General features: G+C 45.4%; 1 protein-coding gene across 3 annotated transcripts in view; it reads right to left on the reverse strand.

Moving 5' to 3' along the window:
- Window positions 1-114: 114 nt before the first annotated feature.
- The window catches only part of Atp6v0a2 (ATPase H+ transporting V0 subunit a2), a 29,464-nt gene continuing 6,462 nt past the window's right edge, over window positions 115-23,116 (reverse strand). Inside the window, exons 5-19 of one of the 3 annotated variants that reach the window (XM_015502371.2) lie at window positions 22,667-22,793; window positions 20,882-20,964; window positions 18,854-18,947; window positions 17,942-18,154; window positions 16,437-16,587; window positions 16,059-16,195; window positions 15,624-15,811; window positions 15,436-15,526; window positions 12,826-12,944; window positions 11,538-11,748; window positions 9,162-9,281; window positions 7,595-7,714; window positions 5,703-5,820; window positions 4,087-4,258; window positions 115-3,323 (exon numbers count right to left, since the gene is read on the reverse strand). In XM_015502371.2, coding sequence (XP_015357857.2) covers window positions 3,218-3,323; window positions 4,087-4,258; window positions 5,703-5,820; window positions 7,595-7,714; window positions 9,162-9,281; window positions 11,538-11,748; window positions 12,826-12,944; window positions 15,436-15,526; window positions 15,624-15,811; window positions 16,059-16,195; window positions 16,437-16,587; window positions 17,942-18,154; window positions 18,854-18,947; window positions 20,882-20,964; window positions 22,667-22,793 — 2,050 coding nt within the window. In that variant the 3' untranslated portion in view covers window positions 115-3,217. The remainder of the gene's footprint in view (window positions 3,324-4,086; window positions 4,259-5,702; window positions 5,821-7,594; window positions 7,715-9,161; window positions 9,282-11,537; window positions 11,749-12,825; window positions 12,945-15,435; window positions 15,527-15,623; window positions 15,812-16,058; window positions 16,196-16,436; window positions 16,588-17,941; window positions 18,155-18,853; window positions 18,948-20,881; window positions 20,965-22,666; window positions 22,794-23,116) is intronic. The other 2 variants (XM_048785494.1, XM_048785495.1) reach the window with 2 other exon arrangements.

Genomic DNA, 23,116 nt, shown 5'->3' on the forward strand with positions numbered 1-23,116 from the left:
GCGCAGAGCCCCCAAACCCGCCAGGTTCATTTGGGCATTTACGGTTAGGGAAAAGGGGCAGAGCTCTTTGGCTTTGCAGCCAACTAGGGCATAGTAAAGCAAGGCACTTACATCTTAAAAATATATATGTATTTATTTGTCATTAGCAAAAGTTAGTTCAATACTGATCGGAAGATGCAGATTTGCCCTTTCATGCATTTGTGGAGCAAAATACTAACTTGTTCATTGTCATTTCCCCTGGCAGGGAGCTAAGCCCCTGCATCACAGGGCTGACCGCAGGAACCTAGCCTTCTTGTTGATTTTTCCATCAAGGAACAGGTGGAATGTTCAAGGATTTCCTAAAATTCTAAACCAAAGCTCAGCCTCAATGGTCTGACTAGAAAAACTACTACACCAAACTGCCTTATGCTAGCATCTAAATAAGATTTCTTAATATCCTCCCTAGAGATACACCATGTGGTATACAAGCAAACATGCCTTTAAAACTTTAATACAGGAATTTATTGTTTTTAAAAGCAGACTGCAGAACTGCTGTTGGAGTTATTTTTTTGGTTTTGTTTTCCAAAATGGGTCAAACTCTTAAAAAGTCTGACTACTTAACTGATCAACAACGGTTACCTATGCTACCCAGAGTCTATGCCTTATTAAGCTATGGCAGATTGACCACTGAGGCCAGAATCTTGTAAAATAACCATCCCAAGTCCAGCACAGAGGAATGCACCTATAATCCCAGCTACATGGGAGACTGAGGCAGTAGATCACAAGTTTGAGGCCAGCCTGGACAACATAAGTGAGACCTTGTCTGGAAAAAAAAAATACGCACTCCAGCAATGAGGACATCAGATAGGTCTTTTCAGAGTCCTCTCGAAGATGGAAAATCCACAGGGTTCAACCTCCTTCGCACTCCTTAAGTGACCATGAGCACTTCCCACCATTCAGGATGAAATCATATTGTTTTACTAAAGAAGTCCCTTGGGTTTTTTATTTAGGACTCTTGTCAACACACTGCAGTAAACATCTGAATGGAAGTGGAATGATGTGGCTGTTGTGACATTTTTCTCCAGAAAGATAAAACATATTTAGCATCAATCAGACAACTGACCATTTTTCCTCTGGATAATTTGCATCAAGGGAATAAAATATCTTGTAAAAATATACTCACAATTCTAGCACAGCTTTTTTAAACAGAACAAACAGCAGCCATTCTGGTAACATGACATGGAAACCAAGCAACTTATAAAGAAATAAAAGTTCTCCCGGTATCTAAATTTCACCATTGTTAACTATATTTCCAAAGAGTTCTTTCACAAAAGTTAGGTTATTAATTTGTTTTTATATATATAATTACATTCTATATAAAAAGTACTACATAGACTATCTTTGAAAAGCGATTCTCCACTCTTCATCCCATACCCTGAAAAGAGGTACTCATTGGAATTAAAAAGTGGCCCCATGACAGTTACTAGCTGGGGTAGTAAAAATTCCAGAAGATACTTCGTCCCTGGCTGACAGTGCCCTGAAGTCTTGGGATGAATTAGTTACCTCGGTCATTACCACAGATCCTTGGGGTACAGTAACAAACGGTTAAAGGACAAGGTACAAGGGAACGCAGCTCCAAGGGAAAAGCAATGGAACAGCACTGTTAGGGTTTCAGTTTCACCCAAAACAAGTGCCCAACATTACACTTTCCAGAGAAACAACTGAAGAGCAGGGTCATGTTCAGGAGTCTCATTAGCACTGTTTTATACTTGATAATTACCATATGAAGGACAAGCTGGCTTTGGGTAACACTTATCAAGCAGATGCATAGAGTCTTTACTATAATTTTTTAAAGGTTTAAACTTAGAGTCATGGCTATGTCACATGATGTTCAGTTCATGACTCTCAGCAAACAGGCCATGAAATTACCTGAAAGATCCGCTTAAATTCAGTGCTCCCCTAATCCTGGCTTGTAATGAAAGGGCCACACCCTCTACCCTGAACAGGCTAGAGGAATACCAGGACAAACAAGCCTCTTAATGTGTCATTCAGTTTTAAGAATGTGAAAATATGTCAGATTTCTTTTTCAAAATAATTATCTAAAATCAATTGAGGTAAAATATGAAAAATCAGCATATTTACAAGGATATGGAATAGATCAAAATGTTCAACAGGAATGACTTGAATTCAGGCAAAATTAAATGTTAAGTGAATACATGAATTTCAATTCAAGACTATAAATTAATGGCTTAATAATTGGTTTACAACTGATCTAAATAGTGTTTGAAAGTTTACCTTTACCCTTATCAGAACTTTATTTAAGAATTAGTCTGAAAGTAAAAATTTATACTATTCTCAAGGATAAGTGCAATCTCTTCATGGTAAAATATCTTAATTTATCTTTTTCTATAAAAATATACAACTATTACTTTTAACTCTTTCACTTGGTACAAACTCCTCTGGTTCAGTAACATCAGCCAGGCTGGTCACTGAGCTCAAACTGTACCCACATGCTGTCCTCCACAGCCACAGTGGGTTTAAGGCTCAATATTTAGTTGATCTTCCCAAACATACAATTACCATAATTGGTTTCCTGTAAGGATGGATAACAAGAGTCTTTTAAAAATATACAAATGGGATAACCATTTGTCGTGTGTTATTTTATCCCATTTCCCCAATTATTAAAACAAGATGAAATAGTAGAAATGATCCTCTACTGTTAATTCCAGATAGCAAACAATAAAAAATGTTTGCATATTTTTGATCAAGCAGAATAAGGTGAATCTTTTGATTATCCATCATTAAATTATTTATAAAACTATGTTTTAACTTCAACTATTGGAAAATATTATCTGACAACTTCAGGTGACAGAATAAGCTCTGTATTTTTTAATAAGGTTTAAAAGGAATCAAGTATCTAAGACCATTTTCAATTAGCCATCCAAAATTGGCTTCTCTCCCCCGATCCTGTATTTTAAAAAATAACTTTAACATAACATTTGGCATGAACTTACACTTGCTCATAATAAAAACCAAAAAAAAATTATGTGTCTGAAATTGATAAACATTACAAAATATTTAACATATGAGGAAGAGGTATATCTTACAGAATTATTTGGCTACGTCATAAGGCAATCAATGAAGACAGAATTTTTCCTATCATAAATTTGACATATGTGAAATTCTATAACACGATATTCTCCATAAATCTGAAAGCTCATTGGTTATAGCAATATGATCATGCCACGTTGTCACCATCACTGAACTTCGATGAAAGTAGACTGAATGAGAAAGGAACAAATTTGGTGCCTGCACCAACGTAGAATTTGTTCTGAAATTCTACCCTACAATAAAAAAATATATATATTAGTGGAAGATTGTGAAACAACATTTCTGTGTTCCTTAAAATAACATGTGTAAGTTAAAAAAAAAAAAGGTTCCTGTGTTAAAATCACTTCATTCCATACACATTCTTAGCATAGACATTTTTACTTGGAAGACACCCCTCCCTACGGTGCTGGCTTTCTAAGAGCAACTCTGACACACCCCACCACCTCCCAAGCTGCCAGATACACATGGTCAAGCCAGATAACGGGAATCTCCTGTCCACTTAGGTCATGGATGCAGAGAAACAGTCGAACATACATACTATAAAACATTAAGAAATAAAAGGATTTTTTTTTTTTAATATTTTTAGTTGTAGATGGACACGATACTTTTATTATTTTTTATGTGGTGTTGAGGATCGAACCCAGTGCCCCACATACGCTAGGCAGGCGCTCTACCACTGAGCTACAACCCCTGCCCCAAAGAGGCTTTTATAATAAAGCAATCGGCTAGACTCTGAGGAGAATTAGAAGCCTGAATTATACATGATTAGTATACAGGCATAATTTGCTCTCACTTGCCAATAACAACATTTCAGAACCTACCAATAACATTTCAGAAAGAACTAAAATTTTAACTCAGAGGACCTCAGCCCAGACGCTAAACACACGAAGAAAAGACCGGCCTGTGTTAGGCTTGAGATGGGTGGGTGGGAGGGGCTTCCCTCACTGGAGAATCAAGATTCTAAACAACAGCTCCTCAGCCACATCTCCAACTCACCAGTGGAGGCGTATGGCATGAAGAAATGCAGAAAGCCCTTCCATGATCAAGAGGATGAAAATTGTCAAAACTGCAAAGAGAGCAATCACCGGGAACAGCAGCAAGACGCCGTAGGTGGTGTCCACTCGCAGGCCTACTCGCATCAGCATGGCCCACAGGACATCAGACAGCTCTGAAAAGGAATCATTTGGCAGGGTTCACTTTTTGTCAAAACAATAAAACTCTCTTACTGTTGGTTGCAAATGAAAATGAAAAGTAAATTCACTTTAAAAAGATTAGAAACGTTGAGTATTAAAGTGTTTTCTTTTTTTTTGAAGCGCACACACATATGCACACACACACCAGCCCCCTAAAGTCCATGGGTGCAGTGCTGGCGCTTCCCATGTGTAACTTGGCCAACTGAGCAACCAACTGGGGGGCGGGGGCAAGAGCCTTTTCTTATACTTGGCAAATTACCTTCTTTCCTAGGTTTTGATCGGCTTCCGACGCTGGGTTCTGTTCCTTCACAGTCTTGCAAATCTGCAGCCTCACTTCTAGGCCACCAGATCCTCTTTACTTATTTTTTTCCCCAGTGCTGGGGATTGAATCCAGGGCCTCACTTTGTCATTTTTTTTTCCTTTGCTTCCCTCTCCTCTTGGTTTGCCAATTCCCTGTCATGACCTACTTTTTAAAACTTTCCTGTGGAATTACCACTGGACAATGAGGCAGTGTGACTATGTGCGTGGACTGAATGCAGATGCAGTGACCAACCACCCACAGGCTTCAGAAGAAGTGATGTGACCGGCCTCTGATCACAAAGCCCAGGTGTGTCATCTGTGTGATCTGTGGACTAGAGCTAGTGAAGCACACATCACACACATCCTCACAGTGAACCGTGGAAACTAAAAATTGAACTGTGTTGCTGGGGAATAGGTGTTACTTAAATAAACTGCAGAAACTGAAACTCACAAAACATCAGAACCACGGGACTGCCTATGATCAAAACTGTCACTCAAGCTAGGCGTGGGGGTGCACGCCTATAATCCCAGAGACTCAGGAGGCTGAGACAAGAGGATCACATCTCCAAAGCCAGCCTCAGCAACAGCAAGGTGATAAGCGACTTAGTGAGACCCTGTCTCAAAGTAAAGTGCTGGGGATGTGGCTCAGTGGTAGAATACAGCTGGGCTCAACCCCCAGAACCAAAAATTAAAGTAAAGCAAAACAAATCCTGGGACTCTGCACTGTGTTAGGACCTACTTTAAATGAGTCACTGTGTTCCTAAGGCAGGAATAAACAAAGCAATGGCAAGGAAAAATCAGAAACAGTAGCAGCAGAGTGAAAGTGTCTATGCCAGAGGTCCCCAAACCTTCTCATTTCCCAAAGCCCCCACGTCTCCAAGATGGTCTTCATGGCGCACCTCAGCCAAGACAGTCAATGGATCTGCCTATTAAGTGGTCGAGTCCATACAACTCGACAGTCCTAGCTCACACACTAACCAAGAGACAGTGCTGGTCTCCCTTGAAAACTTAAAATACCCCTCAGTGCCTGAGTTGTTCAAAATTGAAACGCCCCCATGCCTGCAGCATTGCAGTGGCCTCAGCAGGGGCTGGGGACTGTGGGTCTAAACCATAACTCACGTGCATGAGCCAAGCTGAGCGCCCAGAGCCGCAGGTAGGACGCAGTGTTGGAGATGCAGCCCAGACAATACTCAATGGAGTGGATCACTTGCGTCATCAGTATTTCTCCAAAATTAAACTGGGAGAGAGGACACAGAAGGTTAGACTGCCTCCAGTGCCCGCTTCCACTGTGGAGTGTGTCCCTGCAGGACCACAAGGAAAGCACTGGCTTCTGGGATGGCAGTGAGAACTGAAGAACAGGAGAATAGGCTGGTGGGTGAGGACAGTGAATCTGACCAGCCCCATGATCAGAACTCACCATCCCCTTCCCCATTCTACCGCCCCCCTACCCAAGCCTCAGTTTCCCTATGTAAATGGAGAGTGCAGAACTAGACGGTGATTGCCATGACCACATCCTCAGAGAGGGTCACAGGATTCCAGGATAGCCTCAGAAACCACCCAACACCACATGACAGGAGTCACAGGCTAAGGGGATGCTAATCCGAAGGCATGTTTCCTGGGTCGAAGAGCTGTGGAGAGAAGGCCCCAGGACACCAGAAGAGGGTCCTGAGGGCAGAAAGGCTGCAGGATACTGGGTAAGATGCCTCTTAAGATGCCCAGCTCTGCATTCTATTGTTCTATGATTCTATGAAATTATTAATAATCTCAAAATAAAACACTAAATTACATAATATTGACAAAAAGGTGGAGTTTAAGATTTTTTTTTTTTTTTTTTTTTTTTGTCCTTAATAAGAAGCCCAGTAAGGTTTCCAAGAAAATGAGGCAGATCGAGGAGTGCACATGCTCTATCCTGCCTGCCCAGGGCCTGCCCTTTCCCTGACCAGCCTTGCTCCCCAGCCACAGCCATTGTGGACTAACCTGTGGCCTCCTAAATGCATGCTGAACTTCTGTCCCAAAGTGACGGTGTGATAATTATCTTTACAAAGATAATTAAAGTCAAATGGGGTCCTAAGGGTGGAGCCCTAGTCCAACAGGACTGGTGCTCCCACAGGGAGAGGAAGAGACTCCAGGAAAGGCCACGCCATGTACAGCAGGAGGCAGCCCTCTGCGAGCTGAGGGGGAGACCTCGGCAGAAGCAGCTGGCCACAGAAATCCTGCTAGAACTGTGAGAAACAAATCCCTATCACTTAAGCCAAACTCTGCTGCCTTTAGGTATGACCGTGCCAATAAGGACAGCAGCTACTGGTCAGGATGGCACATGATGCCAGCAGGCACATCGGGGCTCTTCCTTGGGATTTCTCCTACTGCAGTATTTAGATAAGAGTGTCTCCCCTCCCACTGAAAGACTGAAAAAAAGGGTTGAGGGTGCAGCTCAGAGGAAGAGCACGTGCCTAGCAAGCACAGGCCCATGTGCTAGCCACAAAAAGAGAATGGCTAGAGAAAATAAGCCCAGAGCTACCTGTGGCCACGGCTCATCATCATGGGACCAACCAGCTTCAGAACATACAGCAAACTTATAAAGAAAAAGCCCAGGGAAGGCCTCTCAGAATGAGAGGACAGGAACTGCAACCAACTTCCTGAAAGTAACTCTGTTCTCTCTGATGTGAGTTGGTACATTTCCCTTTGAAATCAGTGCAAACCAGGTCACTAGTTCTCGCAGCTATGGAAGGGTTCTGACTGAATCAGCAATGCTCATGACACCCCAAGTCCCTTTAAGCACAACAAGCAATGTTCCCACAGCAGATCCCAGGGTAAAGGAGAAACGACAGAGTGATGTCCCAGACCCCTCCATTCTGTCACCATCAGTGTGACCCAAAGAGCACTGGGAAGTTAGTTAAAAGTGACCATTGCCTTGTTTTCTGAAATGATAATCATCACTTTTGTTATGATGGTTATCCCTATAGAAGCTTCATTGCTTATCTAAGTTTATCAATAGCAAATGAAAAGATTACCTCTTCACACGTCATTTCTCTGCATCCATCTTCCATTTGGTTATTCCCCTCTTCTATGTCCTGGTTTCCCAGCAGAGAAACTTCTTCCTCACTATCTTTCCTTACGAGCGTGTAACCACTCTATCAAGCAAAAGAGCAGAGTCAGAGGCTCTAAGATTACAAGGTTGCAAGAAAACCCAAGTTTCTTGTTTCTCTCTTTTTTTAAAAAAAAAATATATTTATTTATTTATTTATTTTAGTTTTCGGCGGACACGACATCTTTGTATGTGGTGCTGAGGATCGAACCCGGGCTGCACGCATGCCAGGCGAGCGCGCTACCGCTTGAGCCACATCCCCAGCCCTCGTTTCTCTTAATAATTCAGCTCTCTGAGAACAAAAAAGTTCTCTGAAAGAAAATAAGTACTTCATACTCAATAGAATGGCTTTTATTAGAAAGAGAGCAGACAATGTTGGTAAGGCAGTGGGAAATGGTGAAATGGTGTGGCAACTCCTCAAAAATCAAACGTGCGGTTTAACCAGGCACTTCACTTCTGGGAATGTACCCAAAAGAATGGAAGGAAGAGACTCAGAGATGGTCACATACCCATGTACACAGCACCACTATTCACAATAGATAAAAGTGGGAAACAGTCCAAGGTCCACCACAAATGCATGATAAACACAGCATGGTACATCCAGGCAACGGAATATCAGTCTTTAAAAGGAAATTTTAACATGCTAAAACATGGATAAAACTTGAATATGTTGTGCTAAGTGAAGTCAGAGACAAAAGGACAAGTACATGATTCCACTTCTACGAGGTACTAAGAGTGGTCAGATTCATAGAAATAGACAACAGAGTTCTGCCAGGGTTTATGGAGGGAGGAGAAGAGGAATTGGTACAGTTTCAGTTCTGCAACAGGAAGGCGTTCTAGGAATGGGCAGTAGTGCAAGACATTGTAACTGTACTGTACTTGATGATTAAAGAGTGAAAACTAGACATACAGGAGAATAGTCAGTCTGAGAAAAGTTCAACATACATGATAACTGCTTATAACTAGATGGGAGAACTAAGTTCTTTTTTTATTTTTTTTATTCTTGGTGCTAGGGATTGTACCACTGAGCTACATCCCCAGCCCTTTTTGTTTTTCATTTTAAGACAGGTCTCACTAAGTTGTCAAGGCTGGCCTTGAACTTGCAATCCTGCCTCAGCTTCCCAGTTTATTGGAATTACAGGCATGCACTACTGTGCCCAGCCAGGATACCATTTTCTACATTTTAAATAATTTAGTTGTATTATTTATTTTTTAAAAAATTAAAAGAAAAAGTTAAGAGGTAAAAATCTGGAAAAAGCTTTATAATTACAATAAGCTGTAAAGAAGGGCTGAGCTCATGAGCTCACACCAGGCTCATGGGCAGTCTGGGTCCACACATCCAGGACTCACAAGCTCTCCAGGCTCTTGTAGAGCAGGCGACACCAAAGTGCTAAATAAAGGAAGCTTGGCTTTGCACCAGCACCCACACCAGTCCTGGCATGACTGAAAGATGTGCTCACAACTTGGTGACACACACCTGGAGTCACACTTACCCGGCTCACACCAAAGCAACTCCGCCCATTGTGTAGCCACAACAAGAAAAGTGGTTTTCCCAAGAAGAGAACAGGAACAGACAGCGCTGTGACGACCAGCAGCACTTTCTGGACGTGCTCCTGTTGGTGCACAAGGGAGAAGATCAATTAAAATATAGATACAAAAACACAGTCCCTAGGAGACGAGATGGGATTAGGGATTAGGGAAGAGCAGCCACAGCGTCCCTAGGCAAGGAACACCCAAGAGCTGTAAGCCACATGCTACCTGCCAGCGGATCCTTCCACTCATGGCCAGAAACTCAGCCCAACACCAGAGCCAAGGAACACGGCAATGACACACTGGTGAAGTATCATTTTGTCTTAGGTCAATAAAAAGAGTTTTGGAAAATTCTAAATTGAGTCAAACTCTAGCTATAATTTTCTAAAAACATCTTTAAAGAGAAAACAAAATGCCTTTTTACACAAGCAAAATGTCTTTTTACACTCAATTGTCTTGGGTTTTTAAAATTATTATTATAAAAACTATTTGAGGGCTGGGCTGTGGCTCAGTGGCAGAGCGCTTGCCTAGCATGCACGAGGCACGGGGTTTGATCCTCTCAGCACCACATAAAATAAATAAACGAAAGATATTTAAAAAAAAACTATTTGAGGAATGTGAGTATATAATAAGTTAGATTTATTTCTATACATGGAAAATATTGAAACAGCATTCAGAACAAAAGCAAAAACATAGTCTTAAAAACACAAACAGCCAGGCACAGTGGCACACGCTTGTAATCCAGAGTATTACAGGAGGCTCAAGAGGCTGAGGCAGGAAAGTGTCAAGTTCAAAGCCAGCCTCAGCAACTTAGCAAAGCCCTAAGTGGCTCAGTGGTTGAGTGCCCCTGAGTTTTCAATACCCAGTAGAAACAAAAACAAGAACCAGGACGTCTGGGTGCAGTGGCACAGGCCTGTAATCCCAGATATCTAGAGGCTGAGATGAGAGTGGCAAGTCTGAGGCCAGCCTCAGCACCTTAGCAAGACCCTCTCAAATAAAAAATAATAAGACTGGGGATGTAATTGGTGATAAAGCACCCCTGGGTTCCATCCCAGTACCAGAAACAAAAAACAAAAAACAAGCAGAGCTCTGTAGTTGCTTAGAGCAAGAGCAAAGCAGGGGCGAGGTGCAGCTCTGTGGTAGAGTGCAGACTTGGAATGCACAAGTTCTCAGCTCTGTCCAACACCAATACCAGACCAGCTCGCTCCCTCATTTACTGCAGTTGGTGTGGCCGTGAGGATGCCGAGGAGAATGTGATAAACTGGCAGCGTGCTATCCTGTGCCTGTCACCCTGAGTAGCTGTCCCCATGTTAAAAATAGGTTCCTGGGGCACATGTATGGCTGGGCACAGGTTGCACTGTCCTTGCACCATCAACACAATGCATTCCTTGAGACACCCAGAGAGGTGGCAGCCACAGGCAAAACCACCTCAGAAGTACTGGGCTGTGGAGTTGTGTAGACCTGGGTTCAAGCCCTAGCCCTAGCAACTATGGAGTTACTGGGTCCACCATGAGCTACAGGTTGTCATCAGCAAAATGGATGACACCACCTGCCGGTGGAGCTGTTGTGAGAACTGAGAAGGAACCAACTATCAAGGGACATACACACACTCAAGTGTGCAGCAGTTGCTGGATTCAGGTAGCTTCTCCTCACTGATCTTGCCACGGGGCCTCTGTCCACTGAATGACCTTACACATTTACATGTACCTATGTAACTCTACATTTCTATAAGATAATGATGAAATACAACTTTTTAAAACCACAAAGAAGAGAAACAGAAATAAAAGTAGTAACTCAAAAGGGCCATAGAAATAGCTCAGTTTTTGCATGCACAAAGCCCTGGGTTCAATCCCCAGCACCATAAGCGCACACACACACAAAAAGAAAGAACTCAAAAAGTTCAAAGATTTCAAATGTGCAGCTTGCCAGCAAAGCCCAGAGCTGTGTGTGGAGCTTCAAACCTGCTTAAAACTCTCTCCATGGAACACAGAAAACTGGAAATGCTCCCTCAGGGGGTGCACAGGACTGAGGACAAAGACAGCTCAGGAGAGCAAAGGTCCCCAGGTTGGCGCCTCTTTGAACACCCGCAGTCTCTGCACAGCATGCTGAGTGGCACCTGCCCTGCCGTCCTTGGGGAGGACACTGGGCACTTACAGAAAGTGCCTGAGTAGTGCCTTAGCACAGCAGACTGGCCTGCTCTGGTGACAGCACAGGGACACCGAGGCCTCCCAGGTCCCCCGGAAGGCTATGACCAGCACCTCCACAAGCTGTGCGGATGGAACAAATGGGAGAAGGGAGACTTCTGGGGGAGTCCTAGGGGGGAACGGGACATCACTCACCTGCCCTGGGTAGAGGCCACTTGTTCCACTTGCTGGGAATATGAACATGTTGATGAACTCAATCAGAATGCTGGGAGCTTCCCTGGAATTTTCTGCTGAAAACATGAGCCACTTATAGACAATCATGAAGATGAGGTATCCGAAAATGCAGAGCATGAAGAGGAGCTCCGGGATGGAAACCAGGAAGATGTTGAACTTCTTCCTGAAGTGCCTGGAAGACAAGCACCCATCACCCAGGGACAAGCGTAGATGAGGCCAAGAGCAAGAGCAGCTGAAATTCTGACTCAAACAAGAAGAGCCACACTAGGGTGACACCCTGGTCTTGTGATGACTCACACAGGGCTGCAGATCTCCCCATGGGGGAAAGAGACAACAGTAGAAATGACCAAGACTGTGGTGCCAGACTCCACCAAACCTCCTGCTTTATTCCTTTCTTCACATTCATTTCTTTCCTTAAAGTGAGGCCACAAATTACTAGTGAATCTGTTATCAAAGTGCTCTATCTCAAAGAGGCTGTTGTAAAAGTTTTTCCAAGTTTCCAATCATGTTAAGACTTAAGGTTACAATGTGAAATAATACCAATAATGTTCAGAGATGAGAATGAACAGGAATAAAAGGGTACAACCTCTTATTTTTATTCTACTAGCTCTAATAGAGACAAAGAGGTTTTCAATTTATAAAATAAAAAAGTAATATGACAAAATTCATCCCTGACTTGAATTTACATGGCAAATGTCTCCACTTGAGCAGAAGCTCCATCAAGGCAAGGGCTTTTTCTCCTGTGCTCTCCTGTACGCGGAGTCCCCTGTGCCTAAAACAGTGCCGGGCACGGGTATGCACTCAACAAACACGTGCTGGATGAACCAACCCATGCCCACAAAATCTAAGTGATCAGAACAGACTTGTACAGGCCAAGGCTGGGGCTCAGAGGTACGGGGCTTGCCTTGCATGCATGAGGTGCTGGTTTTAAACCTCAGCATCACACAAAAACAAATAAAACAAAATAAAGGTATTGTGTCCATCACAACTAAAAAAACATATTTAAAAAAATTTTATGGGAGTTCATAACCCACTTGAATCTATTGTATGAAATATGATATGTCAAGAGCTTTGTAATGTTTTGAACAACCAATAACAAAAAAATTTTGAAAACATACTCATGTAATATCTAATACAGAGCACACTGGGCTGCCCTTTACTCAATCCAAAGAGCCTACTAGAAGAAGCAAGGTTAAGAGGGCTTATAAACTTGGCATATAAACATAGCTTTTAAACGATCTATACTTACAAGTGGTTAAATATTCCCAGAGTGACACCAAAAGTCATGTGAATAATTCCTAAAATCACAGACATTTTCATTTTGAAAGAATTTAGGAAAGTGAGGCGATTGGTTGCCAAGTTCCAAATCTGAAGACCAAACAAAAAAGAAAGAAACCTTTAACCTCCTTGAAAAGGTAATGTTTGAAAGTTCCTCTCTTAAATGGAGAGGCAGCTCTCAATTTACATAGAACAGCATTCTGACTTTTCTCTTGATGCTTTCTACCTAGGAACCACTGATTTTCTCAAGCCAGGGCCACAGACTGTCAGAAAACAATCCCATCAAAATGAAACCCAAGCCATGTGTGGTGGCACAGGTCTATAATCCCAGCAACTCAGGAGACTGAGGCAGGAAGATGGCAAGTTCAAGGTCAGTCTCAGCAAGTTGGGGAGACCCTGTCTCAAAATAAAAAATAAAAAGGCTCAGTGGTTAAGGCCCCCTGGGTTCCGTTCCCAGTACCAAAAAGTGAAAAAACATACAATTCAAAAATCACCAAGTACAATGACACAGGTTCCTGAAGTAATCAGAAAGAAAAGCAAGGGACCACCCCGAGGTGCAGAAGCACAGCTCCCTCTGGCAGGATTGTCACAGCCCTGGGGCACAGGCCACTCTCACCCAGGCAAGGGATGTACACGCATGCGTTACAACGTGTTCACTGACATGTTTTCACTGACATGTTTTACAAGTCCATTACCTGTGCATTTTGTAATAATATAACTTCAAAAAATAAAATAAAAGCAGAAATACAGCAGGTGGCCGGCCTGTGCCTAGGCCGAGGGGCTGGGGCAGACTCCAGGTGGTGACTGAGCTTCCCGGGCTGAGCTGAGTGCTGAGATCAGAGCACCAGGGCTGAGCTCCCTGGCAGCCATGACCCAAGCCCCCACAGGTCCCCACTCAGTGACTACTTCTCCTCCTCTCTGAAAATTAATTCCCACAGTATCCCTTCAAGAGGATTGGGAAATTAAGATGAAAACACAATCATTCTATTTAAGTTAAAATAATAGTTTAGAAGGAAAAGGGTACAATAACCAGGGGACCAGTCAATCTTACTGATTTAAATATATCCATCCCATTGGGAAGGGCAGGAGACAAAGCAAAGCCAGCAGCCCAGGGAACGACACAGGGGTGCCACAACCAGGCCAAAAGCACAGTCTTTTTTTCCCCCACCTGCAGTGCTCGGGACAGAACCCAGGACCTCACATATCAGGCAAGTGCTCTGCCACTGAGCCACGCCCCAGCCCCAGGTCAGACTTTGTATGTTAGCTAACACAAAGCTGGTGAGAACCACCTCCTGGGTTGAGGCTGGGAACTAGAACACATGTGCTTCTTCACATCTTCCTGGAGAAGCCATGATGAGGCCCTAGGTGGATAGCAAGGACTTACGGGCAGGCATTGTAGGAGCCACCCACATGTTTACAGGAACTGGGAAGGTCATGCCTGATTTTAAAATTAAAATAATGACAACAAAACCATGCCCCAATCTTCCCCTCTGGCCCAAACACCCAAATTGTATTCCTTGGTTCCTTTATGCAGAAACATTTCTTTCCTGAAAGGAAGGCCGCAGAGTACTAGTGAATCTGGCTGCAAATGGCTCTATCTTAAACTGCCATAAAGTGTTTCGTGTTTCCAATTACATAGACTTAAGACACGGCATTAAATCATATGAATGTTTAGAGATAAGAATAAAGGAGCTGGGTGAGGTGGCGTACATCTGTAATCCCAGCAGCTCAGGAGGCTGAAACAGGAGGACTGTAATTTCAAAGACAGCCTCAGAAACTTAGTGAGGCTCTAAGCAACCTAGCGAGACTCTGTCTCTAAATAAAATATAAAAAGGGCTGGGGATGTGGCTCAGTGGCTAAGTATCCCTGGGTTCAATACCCAGTACCAAAAAAAAAGAAGGAGACAAGATACTAGGAACTTGGAGAGTGCAGATGACAGCACACCTGAATTTTCCATTCTATTTGGCTGGCTCACTATTGTCCATAGTCACACCTGCCCCTCTGAACCAACCCCGGGATGGTTCCTAAGACTTCTCTGGAAGATAAAGTGAGGTAGGGGACCTGCCTTGTGTACCCTGTGATCCTAAGCCAGCCAGGCCCCCTTGTGGGGTTGGGGTAAGGGAGCCCTGGCATCTGGGACAACTTCTTCACTCCCCTTTACAAACACTTCTCCCACTTCAAATAGCCACTCCAACAGGTACCACATGGCCTTAAGCTCCTTCTAGCTACTTGACTGCATTTTATTTCAATATCAAAGGGTAAATGATAATTCATATAAACAAAGAAGGGATTCAAGAAGCAGCCTACATTCCTGGCTCCTCAAGTGTCACTTTCTCTAGAACAGGAGAGGCTGGACCACATAGCCCTCTTCCACACTGATGAGGCCTCCCAGGTGGAGTACCACCACTCCCGCTGCATTAATGGCAAGTGCTGCTCGAGGGGCCACCAATGGCCAGGTTGCTGCCACCCACAGTACCTCCCTCACTTATGAGCCTGAGAACTGGACCAAACAGTCTGCAAAAGGCTGTGCCAGTTACAAGGAGCGGGAAACAGAGCAATGGAGACAATGGAGCACACTCACTGGGTCAATCCCAAAAGGATAAGGGCCTCGGAACACTCCAGGAATGGCTGGGTCCAACTGCAACACCCTGCTGTGCCTCAGGACGCTGTCGCTGTAACACAAGCAAAGGAAGCAGAGGAGCAGAGGGAGCGGGTCGGAGCGGTGCCAGAGGGCCTGTGAGCTCCCGCCCACCCTGGCCCTGCACTCACTTCCACAGCACCAGCTTCTCGTGCTCCTGCTGAGTGTGACTGGAGCTGTACATGGCAGACACGTTCCACCGAGAGCCAAAGATGTTGAGTGACTTGGAGAAGCAGTCGTTGTAGATGAGGCCTGTGTACACTGAGAACAGCCCCATGAGCAGGAGGATGTATCGGCCATTGAAAAACATCCTCAAGATCTGTGAAGGCAAAGCACCCATCAAAACAGAACCCGCAGGAAAACGTGTTCACAGGACAAACATGAATGCTGGCAGGTTCCCACCACTTCTCCCAGGGCTTCTCAGAAAATCACCTAGCATAACAGACATCCCTGTCACTCAGAGGTGACACAGACACCACCCAAGCTAACGCTCTGGAGAAAGCCCAAGTCAGACAAAATACAAGACAGGAGCTCCCCTGCAGAAGGAGCTGGTGACACGGAATTACCTCCTGTGACTGGTTCAGTCCGGGACGATTTTCATTTATCACCAATAAGAGGGCAAATAAGAACATCACAAAGCCGTGGCCAAGGTCTCCGAACATCACAGCAAACAAAAACGGGAATGTAATGATGGTGAAGAGAGCTGCAGAGGAGGAGGAGATCGAGAGAGGTTTTGTCAGAGCAAACACACGGCTGCGGAGCCCAGCAGGTAGCGAGGCAGCCTGCCCAGGTGCCCCAGGCAGGGACAGAGAGGTTGCGCACAAAACCTTACACCAGGGGGACCATAGAGCAGCAATGGGATCCTCCCAACACAATTACATCCTGCTACCTCCAGACACAGAAGTGACCTGAGACACGAGGACTGACATATGCCAACATCCTACCTGGATTCACTTCCCTGTAGCTCCCAATGCCATAAGCATCCACGATGTTCTGAAATCCCTCGGTGAATCTGTTGGTCCGGATTAGGGTTGGGGGTGTTTCTTTTGTGGGGATCGTGTTCATAAATGAGAGTATGGTAGCACCGCTCTCTCTCTTTTGTGCAAAAAGAGAAAAAGGAAGACATCACTATCCAAGAAAAAATTACTGCTATTCAACACATTTTGGCTTGCACTCTGGGAAAACTCCCTGAGTGGTTAGGGTGAAGTAAGAATCCCCCCATTCAAGAGGTACAAGGACAGCAGGACCAGGGGCTGCAAGAAGCCTCTGGGGCTGGGGTCTTCCAGGAGAAAGAGCGGGCGCAGAGAGGAAGCAGGTGAACATGGAGCTGGGTGAGACATACAGAAGGAGGAGGCCACCCAGAGCTACCAGTGCAAAACTGAAATTCAGGGCTCTGTCTCTTAGAAATGGTCAAGAAAGAGGAAGTGAAAAATGGACAAGAATCAACCAAAATGCCAACATTATAATAAAATCATATATGTAGTATTTTCCTTCAGTGTTTACAATTCTTCTGAAACACTTACTGATTTGTAATGAAAAAATGGAGCCAACAGGGCCCAGGTTGTGGCTCAGTGGTAGAGCATTTGCCTAGCATTTGCCTAACATGTGTGAGGCACTGGGTTCATTCCCTGGCACCACATAAAAAAATAAATAAAATAAAGGTATTGTGTCCATCTACAACTAAAAAAATGTATTAAAAAAAAAGGAGCCAACAGAAAACAGTAAGAAAAACACCAGCAGGGCAAAGGAAATAGATAGTTCATACACAAAAAGAAAAAAAAAAGTCAAAGTCTCCTGAGCTCAGAAGGTGCTGGCCCAACTGGTGGGACGAGAATCGCGGCAGCTGGCACCACCACCCAGCCGACCAGCCAGGCCACCATGAAGTCCTCCCCACTGGAAGATCGGCACATGTGTAAACTCCAGGTCAAGTGTTAGTCACTGCCAAGGTATTTATAACTTGGTAACTACCTAAATATACCATGGTGCACACATACAATCAAGTATTTGTTATTAAAAAAAAAAAAAAAAAAAAAACAGGCCAGTCTTATTGAGTGAAAAGAACAGTATGAATAGCACAACTTTTGCAAAAAAGGAAAGAAAAAGCGTACCATCCATATCTGCTTATCTATGATTAAGTAACTTGAGACACAGCAGAAGTCAAACCAAGGCTATCTCGGGGGCCACACTGGGCCAGCATGGCCGCAGATAGGAGGAAGCCACTTCCCTGGCTCTTTTCTTTTTAATGTATTTCTCTTTACTTGTAAACTATGTGAATATATGATTTGTTCAAAAGAGCGACTTGGAATGCGTGGATACACATGTGTCCTGGAATGGCCAGATCTCCACAGCTGCAGCTCAAGAGTAAGAGTCCAGTCAGGGCCTTCCCAGCTTCATGAGCATCTCCTCCCCGCAACAGCCTCTAGTGGTCCCAGCGGGCAGGCAGCCTTACCGAGCCCTCCTCTAGCGCCCGGCGCAGGTCACGCAGATCAGCCTCAGGACACCAGACCTCAGCAATGAGGCACTTGTTGGTCACGTCGAAGCTGCACATGTTCAGCATGTGGTAAATGGCTTTCATCTTCTTCACCTGGATGACGCGGCTGTACACCGACTCCGCGGCTTTACACAGCACTTGCCTCAAATAATCCTCAGTTTTGTGAAGCACCTGGGTAAGAGCAGACATGGGCTTTCGACAAGGTGAGCACTGTCCAGTCCTTGTCACCAGCCCCAATGTCCCTGGGGGAGTTCTCGTCCTGACGGTGGAGCCACCAGGCACTTATCTCCCATGGCAGCAGCCCCAGGCGCAGGGCAGCATCCACCAGCTCATGGTGAGCCTGGGAGGCTGACTGCCTCCTGGGAAAGGACCCCAAGGGCCCAGGAAAGGGAAGGTGGTGTCCTCACTGTGGCAGTGTGACAGCTGGCTGGGCCCTGATGGCCTCCTGGACTCCCGCCAGCCTCCCAGCACTGGAAGCCCCGGATTCCCATCCCTCCCTTCTGCCAAGAAATTCCCTTTTGCTTAAGCGAGTCTGACTCTGCTTCTTGCCACCTGCTCAGGGCCCTCGCTGACATCGGAAGAAACTCGATGTTAAACAGTGCAGGTAAAATGACACCCAGACCTCAGTGAAGCCTGCCTGTCATTTGTGGTCAAGGATGCTCATTCGATGTATCAAAGATGACCACAGAATCTTTTTTGAAAGTCCCAAAATTACTCTGTAGGTTTCTAACAGGCTGCTAGAAAGGAACATCCCTGAACAAAGGGACATTCCCATCTCCTAATCTGCCTTCCTTATTTCATGTTAAAAGAGAGCGAAGACTGTTGAATGTTCCACCCCCGAGATAAGGAGGCAGGTGCAGGTCTACTCACAGTGTAGAGATCCTGGATCCGAGTATTCAGCCCCTCCTGAATCTCCTTTCGCTCCTCAACAGTGTTTGGATAGGGGTAAATGTGGCAGTGGTAACTAGGGGACAGAATTAAACATGGCTTCATGTCAGCAAGACTAGAAGAGCTACTTCCAACACAAGAACCAGGGTCAATCTCCACCAGGCACATCCCCTTCCAGGGTGGAAGGAAGAGCAGCCCTCGGGGAAAATGATGTGGGCACAGCCTGCCAGGGCAAGATCTCACGCAGACACGCAACAGCACTGCTGAACTGAACAGGCTTGGCAAGCTTGCTCTGGATCCAAATTCCACTCCTGCCCCAGGGATTTGGGAAGCATGTTTCCAATCTTTCCAATCCCAACTTTCTGAGACTCACCAACACTGAGGCTGGAAACACAGAGCCAAGGAGTGCACACACACCAGACAAAAGGTGGGGTGAGGTCTGGCTCAGGAGCGACGGCCTTGGTATCTGTGCCTCCCTGACCTTAGGAGCCAGTGTTCTCCCAGGGGCCCCTGACACCCAGACCACACTAGGGAATGCTGGCTGTCCCCAAACTGCAATTGCTCCCACAACACCTTCATATATTTTTTGTTATTATATTGACTCTTTTGGTACCAAGGATTAAACCCAAGCATGCTCTACTGCTGAGCCACATTTCCAGTCTATTTTATTCTGAGATAGCATCTTGCTAAGTTGCCCTACCTGGCCTCAAACTTGAGATCCTCCTCAGTCTCAGAGTCACTGGGATCACAGGTGTGGCCACCACACCAATCACACCAACACATCACCCTAACATGCTAATCCACACTGAGCATTCTGCCTTTGGAAACTTAAATCCTCACTCCAGCCTTCTCCTGAGCAATGACACCTGTGATATCAGGGTCTGCTGAGCTGCAAGTAGCTTTTCTAACCAATGTGACAATATATACTTATTAAAACAACAAAAAGCTTGTCCAGCTGACACCCCAAAATTACTAGCTATATGATTAGTGAGAACCAAACTGGTAAATAGGAAATACCCAAGCCTTACCCCCTCCCTCAGGAAACAAAGAACTCACAGGATCTTACATGCCCACTGGAAGGACACGAGGGGGTCCTGTGGGGTTTTGTCTGGCATTTTGCTAAGTGTCCCCTTGGTGACAGGGAGAAGCCACAGACTTCTCATGCGACACAACTCCATGTCCTGGAGGCTGGTGCCATTGGATGCTTTTCACCTGCACTACCTCAGTGAGTCCTGTCAGCCTTAACAGAAAAGAATTACTGCTGCCTTTTATGGATGAGAAAACCAAAGCTGTCACCTTGTCCAACTCAGCCCAGTGAGACAGGGGCCAGGTGAGGTGAGCCAGGCAGCCCACTCTGAGCCCACACTTCCCTTTCCACCACAACCCCCAACGAGGCAGAGGAGAAACTGCCCCAGGGACACTGTGTGCTCAGCTGTGACAGGGAGCCTGACCTCCAGCTAAATGCAACAGAAAGGCACAAAGTATGAAAACTTTGTGTGCAGTGGTGACACCTACAAAGTTAGCGACCCTGGAAAACTTAGCAAGACCCTGTCTCAAAGCCAAATAAAAAGGGTTATGAATGCAGCTCAGAAGTAAAGTGACTGTGAGTTTAATCCTCAACACACACAAAAAAAATTAATTTGATTCATTCCTCAACTGATCTGAAGCCTTGAGACCCTCAGGGGTGAGGGGGGGTGGTGCGCAGGAATTACCTCTGGGATCATAATTAACCTGATCTCTACTTTCAATTATCTTAAGTAATGCCCTGGCAAGACAGAAGACCAAGTGTCCTCTGTAGTCTATTCTCTGCCTCGTTTTCCCCACTGCTGTGCTTTCTATTGATCTTGCTGTTCAGGTGCTGAAGAGCTGGGCCTCACAACAATAGAGTCATGGAGCAGAGCCAGCAGCCTGCGCGCCCAGGGTACTGCTCTGAACTGCAGAGGGAGAGTGAAGGGAAGCCAGCAGGTGCTGCACCTCAAGAAATTAATGGCATGAAGGGCTTCCTCTTACCAATCACATATCTTCTTGACCTTATGGCCAATCTGCTCTCCCCAGAAGGATATCAAGAACACGTACCATTTTATGACTTCTCCCTACAAAGAGCAATAGACCCGTCAGTCCTGTGCATGTAGCTGGGAATCCTGGCAGCTCCCGCTGTCAGAGTCCATTCACTCACTCAGCGGCATCATGCCTCATGGTTTGCAGACTCCAGAACTGCCAATTCACCCACTCACTACAACATGCCCAAGTGACACATGCAGCGCCTTCATTTATCTGCAGAGCAGCAAAAAAAAAAAATGGTAGGACCTGATGCCTACGTGACCAAGGAGCTCCAGCAGGTGACAAGTGCCTTCTCGGCTCAGCTCAAACCATAACCAAGTGTCCTCTGCAGTCTATTCTCTGCCTCGTTTTCCCCACTGCTGTGCTTTCTACTGATCTTGCTCACTCAAGATGCTCACTCAAGCTCCCAAGCACAAGAAGGCTGTGATGTGTCTTGCTAGAAACACGTGAGAGAAGCTGTGAGAGATGGGCTCTGGGACACAGGCCGAATGTGAATGAATCAGGAACACATATTAAACAAGGAGAAACAAATAAAATCAAGTCATAGGCTGACCAGCCGAGGAAGTGCTGGGCTCAGAGGCTCACAGAAATTCAACTTGAATTTCCCTAGGAGCAATAATTCCAAATTTGGTAGTTTGGTGTTTTGCTAAACATAATTAGTGCAAATAATGAGAATAAACCATATTTACAGATTTTCAATAAAACAGAATTCTATTAACTGCTTCAGGAGGGCTGGGGATACAGCTCTGTGCAAGAGTGCTTCTCGAGTGCATAAAGTGCGATCCCCAACCCAGAAAAAAAAACTGATAGGCATTTTACCTATTAGCCGAGCACTTCAACAGGCGCTAAGGCCTGAGCAGTGAGTTCGACACAAAAACCCAACCAGGAGAGCAGGAGCTGAGGCTCAGGCCACAGCTAGGGGCGTGATGATGAAAGGCTGCATGTGCCGGGGGAGGCGAGTGCTGAGGAGGAGACAGGGAGGAGTGTGGTGCACAACCCTAAACAGGATGGGCAAGGGGCACCCCAGACCATGCCACCAGAGTGTACAAAAATGAGACAGATGAGGGAGTGAACTGTGGGGACTGGGGCGGGGAGGTCTCTGCAAACAGAGGGAAGAGCGTAAGCAGACGCACATTCAGGAGAAGGGGCTGGACAGGTGAGAGCAGGAACAGGGCAGTCAGGGATGTGACAAGGCCCACACACCATGCTGCAGGAAGCCACTGGAGGGTCCCACATAGGGAGTGAAATGAGCTGACAGAGACCATTCTGGAAACTGGAGGAGGACAGTGAGAGGATGAGTGAAGGGAGGAAGCTGCTCCAACACAGAGGTGAGAAAGGTGTGGCAGGTGACCCGACCAGAATGGTGGCAGGGCAGGGGAAGAAGTAGCCAGACTCCCCTGTATCTAAAAGGCAGGGTCACCAGATCGGTGGATGGTTTTGAGTGAGAGATGAGAAGAGTCAGAATGGCCCCAAGGTTTCTGGCTACTCAGACTGAGAAAATAGAGCTGTCGTTTGCTGAAAAGGGGGTCTATGAGGTGTCAGGAGGAAGAGTAGGACTCCAGTTTGAAGCACAAGGACAACACAGGGCAGACAGATCTAAGCCTGGAGCTCTGCAAGGGGGATTCACACCCCTAAAACATGGGATCTCCATGAAGAGTGTCCCGCACTTTGTTCTGCACCTCCAGCTTGCTGTGGGTCTGCCATTGCTAGAAGGTGGTCATGACATTTACTCACTGTTTCGGGGTCTTCCAGGGACTCATCCAGTTCTGCATAGGTCACGATGGTATACCCTTTGCAGACCCTCCATAGCATTTTTTCAAATGCATCAACTTTTCCTTGATGAATTAGGCCAGACACAAACCTGAGACAATGAAGATGACCCATGGTCAACTAGAAGCAATGAATGTTCTCAAACTGCCTTCAAAGGATGAAGACCTCTGTCTCTGGCAAAAAGGCAGAGCCATCTGAAAGCCCTTCAACTGCAAAACATCTCAAATGCCAACAAAATATTTCTGAAACACCCTTTTAAAAGGATAGCTCAGCCTACAACAAAGGGAAACTCTTGGAATCCAAAACTTAAGACAGGATGTTCTACCTGTCAAGATGCATTCTACTGGGCTGGGGTCATGGCTCAGTGTGCACTTGCCTAGCATGCATGAGGCACTGGGTTCAATCCTCAGCACC

The sequence above is a fragment of the Marmota marmota genome, unplaced genomic scaffold, assembly GCF_001458135.2.
Source record: "Marmota marmota marmota unplaced genomic scaffold, marMar, whole genome shotgun sequence".
NCBI lineage: Eukaryota > Metazoa > Chordata > Mammalia > Rodentia > Sciuridae > Marmota > Marmota marmota.